Source organism: Anolis sagrei, chromosome 9 (assembly GCF_037176765.1).
Source record: "Anolis sagrei isolate rAnoSag1 chromosome 9, rAnoSag1.mat, whole genome shotgun sequence".
Taxonomy (NCBI): Eukaryota; Metazoa; Chordata; class Lepidosauria; order Squamata; family Dactyloidae; genus Anolis; species Anolis sagrei.
This window is the reverse complement of record NC_090029.1, coordinates 6321818-6339403: the sequence shown is the minus strand read 5'-3', so window position 1 is coordinate 6339403 and position 17586 is coordinate 6321818. Positions and strand designations below refer to the sequence as shown.

At 43.1% G+C, this 17586-nt stretch overlaps 1 protein-coding gene across 13 annotated transcripts in view; it reads left to right on the top strand.

Annotated features, from left to right (window-relative positions):
* TJP1 (tight junction protein 1) overlaps positions 1-17586 on the top strand; it is a 404161-nt gene that overhangs the window by 201989 nt on the left and 184586 nt on the right. Inside the window, exon 1 of one of the 13 annotated variants that reach the window (XM_067471247.1) lies at positions 14406-14564. The exons of the other annotated variants lie outside the window; for them this stretch is intronic. Within the exon in view, the coding sequence (XP_067327348.1) occupies positions 14538-14564 (27 nt within the window). The 5' untranslated portion in view covers positions 14406-14537. Of the gene's footprint in view, positions 1-14405; positions 14565-17586 lie in introns of those variants that run through there. 13 annotated transcript variants of the gene reach the window in all.

Below are 17586 nucleotides of genomic sequence, written 5' to 3'. Positions count from 1 at the left end.
AGTGTAATTGGTGGAATGAGGTGGTAAGAAATAAAAGGAAAATATCTTTGATATTTGTTAGGACAGCGTTACTCAACCTGGGGATCAGGACCCGGGGGGGGGGGGGGTCACGGGGGGTGTCAAAGGGGTTACCAAAGACCATCAGAAAACAATATTTTCTTTTGGTCATGGAGGTTCTGTGTGGGAAGTCCGTCCCAATTCTATCTTTGGTGGGGTTCAGAATGCTCTTTGATTGTAGGTGAACTATAAATCCCAGCAACTACAACTCCCAAATGTCAAGGTCTATTCTCCCCAAACTCCACCAGTGTTCACATTTGGGCATATATGAGTATTTGTGCCAAGTTTGGTCCAGATCCATCATTGTTTGAGTCCACAGTGCTCTCTGGATGTAGGTGAACTACAACCCCAAACTCAAGGTCAATGACCATCAAACCTTTCCGGTATTTTCTGTTGGTCATGGGAGTTCTGTGTGCCTATTTTAGTTCAATTCTATCGTTGGTGGAGTTCAGAACGCTCTTAGATTGTAGGTGAACTATAAATCCCAGCAACTACAACTCCAAAATTACAAAATCAACCTCCCTCCAACTCCACCATTATTTAAATTTGGCCATATAGTGTATTTGTGCCAAATTTGGTCCAGTGAATGAAAATGCATCTTGCATATCAGATATTCGCATTATGATTCACAACAGGAGCAAAATTACAGTTATGAAGTAGCAATGAAAATAATGTTATGGTTAGGGGGTCACCACAACATGAGGAACTGTATTAAGGGGCCACGGCATTGGGAAGGTGGGGAAACACTGCTCTAGGATCTCTGTGGATATGAAGTCCATGGCTTCTTAAGTCCCATTATATAATGGTTTAGCAAAATAGTATTTTTTTTTGAGTGAAGACAATGTTTTTGGGCGATTCATAGTTGCATGCATCAATTTGGCTGGCTGACTATAATAAGTCCTTACAATTTTTTACTTTTCACATGATGTCAAATTGTGTTTTTCCAGAAAATACGAACCGGTCCAAAATAACTGAGTGATGCTACCTTGTGTATACGTATGTATATGTGTGTGTGTTTATATATTTCTATAGTAAAAAGTTAGGTAAAGGTTTTCCCCTGACATTAAGTCCGGTTGTTTCCGACTCTGGGGTGTGGTGCTTATCTCCATTACTAAGCCGAAGAGCCGGCGTTGTCTGTAGACACCTCCAAGGTTATGTGGCCGGCATGACTGCATGGAGTGCCATTTCCTTCCTGCCAGATTTGATCTATTGATCTACTCAGATTTGCATGTTTTCGAATTGCTAGGTTGGCAGGAGCTGGGGCTGACAGCAGAAGCTCACACCACTCCCCGGATTCGAACCCGCAATCCTTTGATCAACAAGCTCAGCAGCTTGTGTGTGTGTGTGTGTGTATATATATATATATATATATAAAATATATCATTTGGGAGTTGTAGTTTCTGGGATATATAGTTCACCTACAATCAAAGAGCATTCTGAACTCCATCAATGATGGAATTGAACCAAACTTGGCACACAGAACTCCCATGACCAACAGAAAATACTGGAAGAAAATACATTGACCTTTAGTTTGTGAGTTGTAGTTCACCTACATTCAGAGAGCACTGTGGACTCAAACAATGATGGATCTGGACCAAACTTGGAACAAACACTCAATACGCCCAAATATGAACACAGAAGGAGTTTGGGGGAATTGACCTTGACATTTGGGAGTTGTAGTCACTGGGATTCACAGTTCACCTACAATCAAAGAGCATTCTGAACCCCACAAACGACAGAGTTGGGGCAAACTTCCCACACAGAACCCCCATGACCAACAGAAAATACTTAAGGCCATCCAGTCCAACTCCCTTCACGAGGGCAAGAAAACGTAATCAAAGCCCTCCTGACAAAGAGCCATCCAGCCATAGATATAGATAAATAGATAGATAGATAAATATGATTCACACACACACAGATATAGTATCATAGATTTGAAAGGGACCCTTAAAGAAGGACAATGATATGTTGCATGTTCCAGGGTAAATAAACCAGACACTCTCCACATCAACACTGACAAAGAAACAGCAAGAAATACTGTTTACCCACAAGCATAAAGAAATTATATATATTAGAAACCAACACTTTCTCATTACTTTGTTTTCCAGATCAACAGACTGGGCCACAGCAATGCGTGGTAGGGGACAGCTAGTATACATACATACATACATACATACATACATACATACATATATATATATATAGAGAGAGAGAGAGATTTTCAAAAGAGGAGGGGGACATGCTCTTTTTAAGCAAACAGTCTTGGAAAACAAGTGATTTCTGGAAACCCTTTTTAGCACATGACCTCATGCATTTTCTCTGCTCAGAAGCAGATTTCCTGTTGTGGTCCCAGCCTTTTCCTTCCTTTCCTGCATGGCTGGAGAATGGAAACGATAGAAACGGAGAAAGGTTGCTGTGATTTTGGAATGCTGTTGTATTATTGGGGAAATGGCTTTAGCATTAACTATTTGTAGGTCTGTTGTCTGTTCAGTTCATTATGGTCCCTTGCTTTCTGTGTGCTGCCCATGTTTTGCAACAGCAGTCCTACAAGGTGGAGAGATTTTGGCTGGCTCCAAAAGTGGTTAGGCCAGATCGAAGCCTTAACACAAGGCACACAAAGCACCCCCCCCCCCAAAAAAAAAAAACCCTAATTGGCGTGCCTGGACTTCTGTTTATCTCTTGGTACTATCCTATGCTTTCTCAGAGCTAAGATTCCTAAGGGCTGTTTCTAACATCCTGTTATTGCCCAGGTAGACCGATTTGCCCCAAATCCGCTTTCTTAGGAAAAACAGCCAAAGAGCTGAAGAAATACTTTGAATTGAATCTTTGCAAGGCTGAGCCAAGACTCTGTTTCAAATATAAACAAGGGGGGCTTAGAATCGGTGCCAAAATAAACCCATTCTTGGTGGGATTAGGAAGCCTCACCCAGAACGGCAGGATTCCTCTTCTCCAAATTAAAATCAGGCCTCATATTCAAACTGCTTGATGTGTTCCTTTAAAGCTGAATAAATCATGAAAGTGGTCAATGGTCAATGCAGAAAACCAAGACCAAGGGCCAATTCATTCCCTATTTCGACTTGGATGCACTTAGTAGCCATAGCATACTATGGATCATCAGTAATTCCTCCCTCAGAAACACATTCTCCCACTACTTATCTCATCCAGGGTTTTATCAATTTTATTCTAGTGCATTTGGCCTGCCCACTGAGTTCTATTTCTCAATCATGTTATTTTGTAACTGTTTATTTTATTATTTCATGTATTTTATTTTGATTTTATTTTTGCTTCTTTGTATTTTATTTTTCTGGACTGTAATTTTGGGCTTGGCCTCATGTTAGCTGCCCAGGTACCCTTCGGGGAGATGATAGTGGGGTACAAATAAAGTTTATTATTATTATTTGAAACACAACAAGATGAGTCCACAGCAGACACTCTACTGGCTGTTGCATTGGATCACATGTCTGACGCTTCTCAAGTGTCTAGAACTGTGTGATGTATCGGCGAATAATGCATGCAGATCCCAGTAAGGTGGCCTTTTGCAGCTGACAGATGGTAATTTTGTCAGTGCCAATTGTGTTTAAGTGCAGGCCAAGGTCTTTAGGCACTGCACCCAGTGTGCCGATTACCACTGGGGCCTTGTGCCAGAGTCTTTGCAGTTCGATCTTTAAATCCTTATATCGTGTCATCTTTTCCAGTTGTTTTTCTTCAATCCTGCTCTCACCTGGGATTGCAACATTGACAATCCATACTTTGTTTTTTAACACGATTGTGAGGTCAGGAGTATTGTGCTCCAAACCTCTGTCTGTCTGAATCCGGAAGTCCCAGAGTAGCTTGACATGTTCATTGTCTGTAACTTTTTCCGGCTTGTGATCCCACCAGTTCTTTGTCGCAGGCAGATGTCTTTGTGGCACAAATTCCAATGAATCATCTGAGCAACTGTGTTGTGCCTCTGCTTGTAGTCTGTCTGCGCGATCTTCTTGCAGCAGCTGAGGATGTGATCTATTATTATTATTATTATTATTATTATTATTATTATTATTATTATCTGAGAGTGCTAGATCTGCCCCCTTTTCTATCAAATGCCAGGAGGGACTGAGCTTTCCAGGACACCAAACAATGTTGAGATTACTTAATTACTTACTTAAGCAATTCCTTGTTTTCCAAGTATGATGGCCTTCCAAGTGTAGTGTCTTGGCGGTGGATACATAGGTGGCTGTGGAGTCCTATTCTTGATCCACAGTGAGGGCATCAGCTTCGAGGTTGAAGGCTTGACACGCCTTCCTCTTGGCACATTTCCCCTTTCACCCTCCATTCGTGCCTCTTCTAATTCCACAGCACTGCTGGTCACAGCTGACCTCCAGTTAGAGCACTAAAGGACCAGGGCTTCCCAGTTCTCCCAGTGTCACAGTTTTTAAGGTTGGCTTTAAGCCCATCTTTAAGTCTCTTTTCCTGCCCACCAACATTCCGTTTTTCGTTCTTGGGTTGGAAGTAAAGTAACTGCTTCGGGAGACGGCAATCAGGCATTTGGACAATGTGGCCAGTCCACTGGAGTTGATGGCATAGAAGCATCACTTCAGTACTTGTGGTCTTTGCTTCTTCCAGCACAATGACATTTGTCCAGCTGTCTTCCCAAGAGATTTGCAGGATTTTTCAGAGGCAACGCTGATGGAATTGTTTGAGGAGTTGAGTGTGACATCTATAGACAATCCACGTTTCGCATGCATATAACAGGGTTGGGAGGACATTGGCTTTATAAGCCAACACCTTGGTCTCCCTACAGATGTCCCGGTCCTCAAACATTATCTGCTTCTTTTGGAGAGGTGGCTGCCAGGGGAGCGGAAATGGTCAACATTTTCTAACGTTACACCATTATGCTGCATTTCTGGCATTGCAAAGGGACTGACTTGTGCCTGCTGGAAGAGCACTGTAGTTTTCTCTTTGTTCAGTGAGAGGCCGAGCTTCTCGTATACTTCCACAAAGGTGCTTAGAGTGGCTTGTAGGTCTTCTTCTGAATGCACAGAGACTATGTTATCATCAGCATGTTGGAGTTCTATAAAAGATGGGGTTATGTGCATCAACACTTCCCAGCTGGAGTGTACAGTTCCCTTCTAAAATAGAAGTTGACCTTCAATTCCTGGGACTTAAATAATGGGATTTAAATGGCTGCATTGAGCCCCCCCCCCCCCACCTCAATTAATTTGTGCAATTGGTACATGGTGATGAATATAGGAGATGGGGTGCAGTGTTTTTCCTGCATTCCTGAAATTTGACAATTCCAGGAATCCAGAGAAAAAAGGCTTGTCTGGCTTGCATCCAGGACAGAAAAGTTCCAACTCTTGCCATCTTTGGCCTTGTCCCGAGATCCCAGAGACCAGGAGGTCCCATATCTTTATATCTACTCTGGGTTTGCAGTGGGGCCTGAGCATTGCTCGTGGCTCTCTCAGAATGCAGCAGTGCAGCCATATCCCACTCCAGGCCTCGGGAAGTGATCAAATTTTGCCGGCCTTGCATTCCCGGTTCTGGCTGGGAAAGACATGAGCAGCTTATTTGGACTTAAGGGAACGTTGCTGCTTTGGCAGACCCCAAGCTTCCCATGTTAGGGGGGAAAATAACATGAAATGCTTGGGGCCAAACATATTTGGGGTTGTGTTGTCACTGGCTTTCATGGGTTGCTGTGAGTTTTCTGGGCTGTCTGGCCATGTTCCAGAAGCATTCTCTCCTGACATTTCGCCTACATCTATGGTAGGCATCCTCAGAGTTTTTGAGATCTGTTGGAAACTAGGCAAGTGGGGTATGTATGTATGTGTGTGTGTGTGTGCATGTGTGTGTGTGGAATGTCCAGGAGAAAGAACTCTTCTTGGTTAGAGGCTAGTGTGAATGTTGCAATTGGCCTTGATTAGCATTGAATAGCCTTGCAGCTTCAAAGCCTGGCTGCTTCCTGCCTGGGATACAAAATTCATTGATGTTTCATATGCACCACCATATGTTTTGAGGTGTGTTGGAAACTAGGCAAGTGGGGTATGTATGTATGTGTTTGTTTTTGTGTGTATGTATATGTATATATATGTGTGTGTGCGTGGAATGTCCAGGAGAAAGAACTCTTGTTGGTTAGAGGCAAGTGTGAATGTTGCAATTGGCCTTGATTAGCATTGAATAGCCCTGCAGCTTCAAAGCCTGGCTGCTTCCTGCCTGGGGGGAATCCTTTGTTGGGCGATGTTAACTGGCCCTGATTGTTTCCTGTCTGAAATTCCCCCGTTTTCTGAGTGTTGTTCTTTATTTGAAATATTTGTATATACAACACTGTGCAAAATATTGTTATCCTGGCAATGGGATACAAAATTCATTGGTGTTTCATATGCACCACCATATGTTTTGAGGTCTAATGGAAACTAGGCAAGTGGGGTATGTATGTGTGTGTGTGTGTAATGTCCAGGAGAAATAACTCTTGTTAGAGGTGAGTGTGAATGTTGCAATTGGCCTTGATTAGCATTGAATAGCCTTGCAGCTTCAAAGCCTGGCTGCTTCCTGCCTGTTGGAATCCTTTGTTGGGCGATGTTAACTGGCCCTGAGTGTTTCCTGTCTGGAATTCCCCCATTTTCTGAGTGTTGTTCTTTATTTGGAATATTTGTATATACAACACTGTGCAAAATGATGTTATCTTGGCGATGAGATACAAAATTCATTGGTGTTTCATATACAGCACCATAATTTTGTGTATGAAATATTTGTACCTTTGAACCATCAGAAAGCCGAAGATGTCACTATCTCGGTCACCCAAGTGACAATTCTGGAGGATTTGGGGCATCAGGAATACTCAACCTACATTCATTCATTTCTTCAGAGGCAAACAACCTTCATGTGAATTAGCTGGGATTTACACAGGGCTGGGCTGATACTCTGTATAGGGTTTGGCTGACAGCCTATGAACATTTACTCAGAAGTTAATCCTACTGAATTTACTGGTCCTGACGCCCAGGCAAACATTGTACTTAATGACTATTGTGCCACTGGGCCCTATACAGATATATTATTTATAAAACTTACTGATTTTCGTTGGCCAGGGAAGGGTGCTTGATTCCAGTAAGACTTACATTGCTTTATAGTGGAACAAACTGTCTGGTAATAATTGTGTATTGCTTGGTTTTGTGGTTATTTTGTGTTTTATCATTCTAATGCAGGCATGAGCAAACCTGGGCCTTCCGGGTGTTTTGGACTTCAACTCCCACAATTCCCAAATGCCTCAGGCCCCTTCCCTTTCCCCTCAGTGACAAAGGATGTCGGGAATTGTGGGAGTTGAAGTCCAAAACACCTGGAAGGCAAAACTTGGCCCATGATGACTCTAATGTGTTGTGGTCTTTTATATCTGGTCATCAGCTGCCTTTCATAGAAAAATAGAAGCCTTAAGTGCTGCAAAACAAACCAATAACTCAGTGTTTCTCAACCTGGGGGTCGGGACCCCTGGGGGAGTCATGAGGGGGTTTCAGAGGGGTCGCTAAAGACCATCAGAAAACATGTCTCTGACTAGCTGTGGCCAACGTTCTCTCCTTCTTTCTTTATCTCCTTCCTTTCCTCTTTTTCTTTCCCTTCTTCTTTCTTCCTTCTCTACCTGTTTCTTTTCTCGCTTCCTTTGCTCTTTGATTCCAAACTCAAGATCAGTGCCCACCAAAGCTTTCCAATATTTTGAGTGTTTGTGTCAAGTTTGGACCAGATCTATCACTGTTTGAGTCTTTTGGTCATGGGGGTTCTGTGTGGGAAGTCTGTCCCAATTCTATCGTTGGTGGGGTTCAGCATGCTCTTTGATTGTAGGTGAACTATAAATCTCAGCAACTACCACTCCCAAATGTCAGGGTCTATTTTCCCCAAACTCCACCAGTGTTCACATTTGGGCATATTGAGTATTTGTGCCAAGTTTGGTCCAAATCCAGCATTGTTTGAGTCCACAGTGCTCTCTGTTTGTAGGTGAACTACAACTCCCAAACTCAAGGTCAATGCCCACCAAATCCTTCTAGTATTTTGAGTATTTGTGCCAAGTTTGGTCCAGATCCATCACTGTTTGAGTCTTTTGATCATCGGGGTTCTGTGTGGGAAGTCTGTTCAAATTCTATCGTTGGTGGGGTTCAAAATGCTCTTTGATTGTAGGTGAACTATAAATCTCAGCAACTAGGAATGTTGATGTTTGATGTGTTGTTTTTTGATAATTGATGAATTGTGGATTATTTTACACTATGTTTTGTATTTTGCACCTGTTTCTATGTTGTACACCGCAATGAGTCGCCCGTGGGCTGAGAATTGCGGTATATAAGTGAAGTAAATAAATAAATAAATAAACTACAACTTCCAAATGTCAAGGTCTATTTTCCCCAAACGCCACCAGTGTTCATATTTGGGCATATATGAGTATTTGTGCTAAGTTTGGTCCAGATCCAAGTTTGGATGTAGGTGAACTACAATTCCCAAACTCAAGGTTAATGCCCACCAAACTCTTCCAGTATTTCCTGTTGGCCAAGTTTGGTTCAATTCCGTTGTTGGTGGAGTTCAGAATGCTTTTTGATTGTAGGTGAACTATAAATCCCAGCGACTACAACTCCCAAATGACAAAATCAACTCCCCTGCTGCAGCAGTTGTCAATCAAATAAGTTCCCAAAGGGTTGCGGCCTCTGTTTCCCGTTAGAGGTGGCCCCTCCTCCCTGCACTGACCCCATCCTCCGTCTGCCTAGGCATCTGTCTCCATCCAGTCTTCCGTTCATCCATCCATCCCTCTCTCTCTCTCCATCCTTTCATTGGTCCTCTGCCTAGCAGCAGGACCCAACGCGGCGCGCGCTCCGCCCCTCCTCCCAGGTTCCCCCCCCCCCCGGCCGCTGATAGGCTGGCCTCATCCCGGAAGCTGGGCGGCCCGTCACCGCCAGGCCCCCGCCAGACGAAACCATCGCGCGCCGGAAAAAAGGGGGGAGCAAAACATGGCATGAGAAGCCACACAATATATCCCGGCGGGCGAGAGATAAATTCAGAAAGAAAGAAATAAAAACAACAGTGATGTTAAAACAGCATAAAAAAAAACTTGTGATACTTCTACTACTAATAAATAATTAATTAATAACAAATAATTAAATAATAAAAACAATTATAGAATCGTAGAGTTGGAAGAGACCTCATGGGCCATCCAGTCCAACCCCATTCTGCCAAGAAGAAGAAAAATCACATTCAAAGCACCCCTGACAGATGGTCATCCAGCCTCTGTGTCAAGGCCTCCAAAGAAGGAGCCTCCACCACACTCCGGGGCAGAGAGTTCCACTGCTGAACGGCTCTCACAGTCAGGACGTTCTCAGATCATAGAATCCTAGAGTTGGAAGAGACCTCATGGGTCATCCAGTCCAACCCCATTCTGCCAAGAAGCAGGAATATTGCATTCAAATCACCCCCGACAGATGGCCATCCAGCCTCTGCTTCAAAGCTTCCAAAGAAGGAGCCTCCACCACACTCCGGGGCAGAGAGTTCCACTGCTGAAGGTTGTCTCAATAATTGATAACAAATAACTAAATAATAATAAACAATAATTAAACAATGCTAAATCATAATTAAATAATAATAAATCAAATTACACTTAAATCATGATAGTTAATAAAGAAACAATCAAAACAACAGTGATGTTAAAAGAACATAAGAAACTTGTGATAATAATCATCACAATTAAATAATAATAAACAATAACTGAACGATTGTAAATCATAATTAAATAATAATAAATCAAATCATATTTATTTATTTATTTACTTACTTTACTTTACTTGTATACCGCCGTTTCTCAGCCTAACTGGCGACTCAACGCGGTTTACAACAAGATAATCAATAGCAATATACAATTGAAAACCATAAAAGCACAATACAAAAGTAACACAACAATAACAACACAAAGCATCTCATCACTGGAGTCGTAATCCAAATTCGTCGTCCATTTTCCGTTCCTATAACGTCACATTCATTGCACTGATTAACCAAATGCTTGTTTATAATTAAACAATGATAAACAATTAATAAAGAAACAAAACAACAGTGCTGTTAAAAGAGCATAAAAAACTTGTGAGATAATAGTCATCATACTATAATAAATAATTAAACAACAACAAATAATTAAATAATAAAAACAAATAATTAAATAATAATAAACAATAATTAAATAATAATAATAAACAACGATTAAACAATAATCAATTAAGTAATGATAAATAGGGTGGTTGTAAGTTTTTTCAGGCTGTATGGCCATGGTCTAGAGGCATTCTCACTACCTCTGAGGATGCTTGCCATAGATGCAGGCGAAACGTCAGGAGAGAATGCCTCTAGACCATGGGCATACAGCCCGAAAAAACCTACAACAACTCAGAGATTCCGGCCATGAAAGCCTTCGACAATATAATGATAAATAATGAATAAAGAAACAATAAAAACAACAGTGATGTTAAAAGATAATAATAATAATATAATATAGAATTAAACAAAAATAATTAAATAATAACAAATAAATAATAATAAACAATAATTAAACAATAATAAATCATAATACTTAATAATAAATAATATTCTTATAATAATAAACAAATAATAAAGAAACAATAAAAACAACAGTGATGTTAAAGGAGCAGAAAAAACTTGTGATAATAAGTAATAATAATTAAATAATAACAAATGATTAAATAATAAATAGTAATAAATAAAAAAAGTTAAATAACAAATAATAACAAATGATAATAAATATAATTAAATAATAAATAATGAAATAATAATTAAATAAATAAACACTAATGTAGAAACAATACTTCCACTATGACAGAATGGGGTTGGACTAGATGGCCTTTGTGGCCTCCCCCAACCCTGCTTTTTTTTTTGTCATGTCAGGAACGTCTTGAGAAACTGCAAGTCGCTTCTGGTGTGAGAGAATTGGCTGTCTGCAAGGACGTTGCCCAGGGGACGCCTGGATGATTTGATGTTTTTATCATCCTTGTGGGAGGCTTCTCTCATGTCCCCGCATGAGGAGCTGGAGCTGATAGAGGGAGCTCATCCGCCTCTCCCCGGATTCAAACCTGCGACCTGAACTATCGGAAAGGATGCTGAAAGGTGGAAGGAGCCAGCTTCCTTTCTGCTGCTCCAGAGAGGAAACTGGGGCGTATTGTGTGCATGTGGTGCTTTTTGTCATGGCCTTGAGGGCCATACAATAAACTATTTTGATTGATTGACTGGGGCGCAATGGGCCAAACCTCAGGGGAAGAGATTCCACCCAAACCCTGGCCAACTCTAATAATAATAATAATAATAATAATAATAATGGTAACAATTTACTTCTGTCTCTTGATTGAGTCACACCTTGGTACACCTTGGGCGGTTTTGGGGTGTTTCGGCTTTCATTCCCGAAATAGAATTAACAAGGTTGTTAATAGTAATGGTGATGATACACATGTAGAACCCCAGGCGCTCTGATATGAATCAACAGCAGCACTCAACAATATTGCAATAAGAAGGCAAATTAATCACTGGGTTGCTGTCAGTTTTCCGGGCTGCCTTGCTATGTTCCAGAAGCATCTCTCCTGACGTTTTGCCCCCATCTATGGCAGGCACCCTCAGGGTTTGAGTAGGAATAGGGTTAGAGTTAGGGTATATGGCCATGTTCTAGAGACGTTACGCCTGCATCTATGGCAAGCATCCTCAGAGGTAGTGAGGTCTGTTGGAACTAGGAAAAAGGGTTGATGAACTAACCTGGACACAGCATTTTATTTGAGAACACAGAAATGCTGGACCACTCTCACAGCCACCATGTCAGACTACACAGAGAAGCCATTGAAATCCACAAGAAGCAGGTGGACAATTTCAGCAGAAAGGAGGAAACCATGAAAATGAACAAAATCTGGCTACCGGTATTTAAAAAAAAAACTCTAAAATTACAACAGAGAGGAAACAAACAAGGACATCTAATCACCTCTCAACAAAAGTTTGCTCCAGGCACTATCAAGCCATTATATGCTAATCAAGGTAGTCAGTTGAACATTCACACGTAGCTCCAGCAGACAAGAGTCCTTTGTCCCACCTTTTCCTGGTTCCAACAGACCTCACTACCTCTGAGGATGCTTGGCCATAGTGCAGGTGAAACGTCAGGAGAGAATGCCTTTAGAACATGGCCATATAGCCTGAAAAAACCTACAACAACCCAATGTATGATTCATAGAATCATAGAATCAAAGAGTTGGAAGAGACCTCATGGGCCATCCAGTCCACCCCATTCTGCCAAGAAGCAGGAATATTGCATTCAAATCACCCCTGACAGATGGCCATCCATCCAGCCTCTGTTAAAAAGCTTCCAAAGAAGGAGCCTCCACCATACTCCGAGGCAGAGAGTTCCACTGCTGAACAGCTATCACAGTCAAGAAGTTCTTCCTTGTGTTCAGATGGAATCTCCTCTCTTGTAGTTTGAAGCCATTTTTCCATTGCGTCCTAGTCTTCAGGGAAGCAGAAAACAAGCTTGCTCCCTCCTCCTCCCTGTGGCTTCCTCTCACATATTTATACATGGCTATCATATCTCCACGAGTACTCCAAGGTCTTTTTCACACGTATTGCTCTTCTATTCCAGTTGGCCACTTTTGATTAGCATTTGATGGCCTGACAGTTTTTAGGGGTGGCTTGTTCCTGCCTGGGAAATTCTTTTGTTCTGGAATGTGTCCAGAGGAGGGCGACTCAAATGATCAAGGGTCTGGAGAACAAGCCCTATGAGGAGCGGCTTAGGGAGCTGGGCATGTTTAGCCTGAAGAAGAGAAGGCTGAGAGGAGATATGATAGCTGTGTGAGAGGAAGCCACAAGGAGGAGGAGGGAGCAAGCTTGTTTTCTGCTTCCTTGGAGACTAGGACGCAATGGAACAATGGCTTCAAACAAGAAAGGAGATTCCATCTGAACACGAGGAAGAACTTCCTGTGAGAGCCGTTCAGCAGTGGAACTCTCTGCCCCGGAGTGTGGTGGAGGCTCCTTCTTTGGAAGCTTTTAAGCAGAGGCTGGATGGCCATTTGTCAGGGGTGATTTGAATGCAATGTTCCTGCTTCTTGGCAGAATGGGGTTGGACTGGATGGCCCATGAGGTCTCTTCCAACTCTTTGATTCTATGATCAGTTGGAACATTCACACCTAGCTCTAACAGAGAAGAGTCCTTTGTCCCACCCTGATCATTCCACAGATATATCAACCCTTTTTCCTAGTTCCAACAGGCCTCACTACCTCTGAGGATGCTTGCCAAAGTGCAGGCAAAACATCAGGAGAGAATGCCTCTAGACCATAGCCATACAGCTCAAAAAAACCTACAACAACCCAGTGATTCCGGCCATGAAAGCCTTGGACAATACAAATAAATAAATAATAAATAAGCCAGGCCTCATTGTCCCCGCCTAGTCAAAGCCATGGTCTTCCCTGTAGTCACCTACGGATGTGAGAGCTGGACCTTAGGGAAGGCTGAGCGAAGGAAGATCGATGCTTTTGAGCTGTGGTGCTGGAGGAAAGTGCTGAAAGTGCTGAGAGTGCCTTGGACCGCAAGAAGATCCAACCAGTCCATCCTCCAGGAAATAAAGCCCGACTGCTCACTGGAAGGAAAGATAGTAGAGACAAAGTTGAAGTACTTTGGCCACATCATGAGGAGACAGGAAAGCCTAGAGAAGACAATGATGCTGGGGAAAGTGGAAGGCAAAAGGAAGAGGGGCCGACCAAGGGCAAGATGGATGGATGGCATCCTTGAAGTGACTGGACTGACCTTGAGGGAGCTGGGGGTGGTAACGGCCGACAGGGAGCTCTGGCGTGGGCTGGTCCATGAGGTCACGAAGAGTCGGAGACGACTGAACGAATGAACAACAACATTGTCCCCCATTCTGTATTTTCTATTCCAGCTGGCCACTTTTGATTAGCATTTGATGGCCTGACATGTTTCAGGGGTGGCTTGTTCCTGCCTGGGAGATTCTTTTGTTGAGAGGTGATGAGCTGTCCCGGATTGTTTCTTGTCTGGAGTTCCTCTATGTTTTGAGTTTTGTTTTTTTTAATTTACTGTTACAATCCTTGCAATGGGGTAGGGAAAGAGTGCAAGAGAGAGGACCAAGGCAGAGCTGAGCGGGAAGAGGGTCCTTGCTTCCTTCCTTCCTGGCTTCTCTTCTCTTCCCGGTGGAGGATGGGAGGAGGAGGAGGAGGAGGAAGGGGAGGAGGGAGGCGAGGAGGCGGCGCCCGAGGAGCCCCAGCCGGAGCCAGAGGGCCAAGCCGGGCCGGCCCAGCTCCTCCTCCTCTTCTGAGGGAGGGCGGCGGACTGACTGACCGAGGGAGAGAGAAAGAAACACAGAGAGGGAGAGAGAGAGAGAGAGGGAGAGGCGCCTCCTCCTCCTCCTTCCCTCCCTCCCTCCTTCCCTTCCTCTCCTCATCCCCCTTCTTTCCCTCTCTCTCTCTTTTTTCCTCCTCTTGGAGGAAGGAAACAAAATGTCTGCCCGAGCCGCCTCAGCGAAGGTAAGCCAAAAAGGGGATTCAGAGATTGAGAGAGAGAGAGAGAGAGGCCGAAGGGGAGGCCCCAGCCAGGCCTCGGGGGAGGAGGAGGAGGAGGAGGAGGCGGCCTTCCCCCGGATGATTCCCTGTTCCATCTGGGCATCTCCCTCCTCGCCGGGGAGCTCTCTCTCTCTCCCTCCAGGGCTCTCTCGGCCATGCTCGGGACCACCAAGGGGTTCTTCTCTTAGACCAGGCAGGGGGAAACTTCCGCCTTTGGGGTGCTTTGGACTCCAACTCCCACCATTCCTGGCCTCAGAGCAGGCATGGGCAAACTTGGACTCTCCCTCCAGGTGTTTTGGACTTCAATTCCCATAATTCCTGGCCTCAGAGGAGGCATTGAGCGTTAGAGCAGGCATGGGCAAACTTGAGCCTTTCCTCCCAAGTGTTTTGGACTACCACAATTCCTGGCCTCAGAGCAGGCATTGGGCACTACAGCCATCATGGGCAAACTTGGGCTCTTCCTCCAGGTGTTTTGGACTCTAACTCCCACAATTCCTGGCCTTACAGCAGGCTTGGGCAAACTTGGGCCTTCCCTCCAGGTGTTTTGGGCTTCAACTCCCACAATTCCTGGGCTTACCAGGCATTAGAGCAGGCATGGGCAAGCTTGGACTCTCCCTCCTGGCGTTTTGGACTCCAACTACCACAATTCCTGGCCCCAGAGGAGGCATTGAGCGTTGGAGCAGGCATGGGCAAACTTGAGCCATTCCTCCATGTTTTTTGGACTCCAACTCCCACAATTCCTGGCCTTACAGCAGGCTTGGGCAAACTTGGGCCTTCCCTCCAGGTGTTTTGGACTCTAACTCCCACAATTCCTGTCCTCAGAGCAGGTGTGGGCAACGTTGGACCCTCCCTCCCTCCAGGTGTTTTGGACTCCTAACTCCCACAATTCCTGGGCTCAGAGCAGGCATTGGGCACTACAGCCACCATGGGCAAACTTGGGCTCTCCCTCCAGATGTTTTGGACTCCAACTCCCACAGTTCTTGGGCTCAGAGCAGGCATTGGGCACTACAGCCACCATGGGCAAACTTGGACCCTCCCTCCAGGTGTTTTGAACTCCATCTCCCACAATTCCTGGGCTCAGAGAAGGCGTGGGCAAAGTTGGACCCTCCCTCCAGGTGTTTTGGACTCCAACTCCCACAATTCCTGGCCTCAGGCCTCTTTCTTTTCCCCCTTAAGCTGAGTGCTGGGCCCAGAACCAAGGTTAGGTTCTGTTGCTTGTGCAGAGTACAAAGAAGCTTCATCTACAGCAGGCACTTCAACTGTCCTTCCAGGTGTTGTGGACTTCAACTCCCACAATTCCTGGCCTCAGAGCAGGCATTAGAGCAAGCATGAGCAAACTCGGACCCTCCCTCCAGGGGTTTTGGACTCCAACTCCCACTATTCCTGGCCTCAGGCCCCTTCCTTTGCCCATGCCAGGGATAAGGGATGCTCAACTGATACCTATCTCTGTGCTCATCATATGCATCTTTGAATATAATATACATGCATGTCAACGTAAAAGTTTTTATTTTTCAAAGAGGCCTGTGGTTCTTATGGGTGCCGTCAAAGTTTGTCTAATACCCACAGAATGTATTCTGAATGATACATAACAAGCTCACAGGGTGGTTTGCAGGGATGGCCTTTGTTGGTTGGAGCTAAATGAATTATTCAGTACAGGTCTGAAATATCATTGGCACCAACTGGTCTGTCATCCAACAGGTGTGTGTGTTTGTATACTTTTGCAATGATGTGGAAGATGGGCACAACAGAGAATACGGGTTGATTTTAGCTATTGGGAGGGGAGGTGGTTTCTTTGCTTTGTGGAAGGTGTTCCAGGGTTTGTTTTGGCACACTGTTAAGGGTGTGGGTTTTTTTTTTTTTTTTGAGATTTGAGAAACTGCAAGTTGCTTTCTGTTTTGAGAGGATTGACTGTCTGCAAGGACATTGCCCAGGGGACGCCCGGATGTTTTGATGTTTTAGCATCTTTGTGGGAGGCTTCTCTCATGTCCCCACATGGGAAGCTACAGCTGACAAATGGGAGCTCACTCTGCTCCCCGGATTTGAACTGCCAACCTGTTAGTCAGCAGTCCTTCTTGCACCCATTGCACCACCAGTGTCTCCTACTATTAATAGTGAATTTGTTTATTAGTTATTTACAATATTTATATGCCTCCCTTCTCACCTCAAAGGGAACTTGGAGTGGCTTACAAGTTATATGTACATACAATGTATAATGTTACTAGCATAGCACAATATTAGAATTATATATTGCTATAATGTACTATAGCAATATATTGTAATATTATTAGTAATATTATGTGTACTGTATAAGATACAATTCGTATATTATTATATTGTATTATTTATATTATATTGTATTACAATATTATTTATTTATTATTTCCCACATTTCTAACCCGCCCTTCTCATCCCCGAGGGGGGACTCAGGGCTGCTTACACCGGCAACAATTCGATGCCACAAGATAGTACAAATATAAACAAATATAACAACAGTTTCAAACAGTAAACAGAAAAGTTAAAAACACATAATGATCAATATTATATGTACATACAACATATTTATTAGCATAGCTCAATATTAGGATTATATATTACTGTATTGTGGTATACTACTATATTGTAATATTATTAGTAATATTACATGTAATATATAATATGTAATGTATTATTATATTGTATTATTATTGTGTTACAATATTATGATCAATACTATATGTACATACAATATATTTATTAGCATAGCTCAATATTAGTATTATAGATTACTGTATTGTGCTATACCACTATATTGCAATATTATTAGTAATATTACATGTAATATATAATATATAATTATTGTATTATTATATTGTATTATTATTGTATTACAGTATTATGATAAATATTATATGTACATACAATATATTTATCAGCATAGCTCAGTATAGTATTATGTATTACTGTATTGTGGTATACTACTATATTGTAATATTATTAGTAATATTAC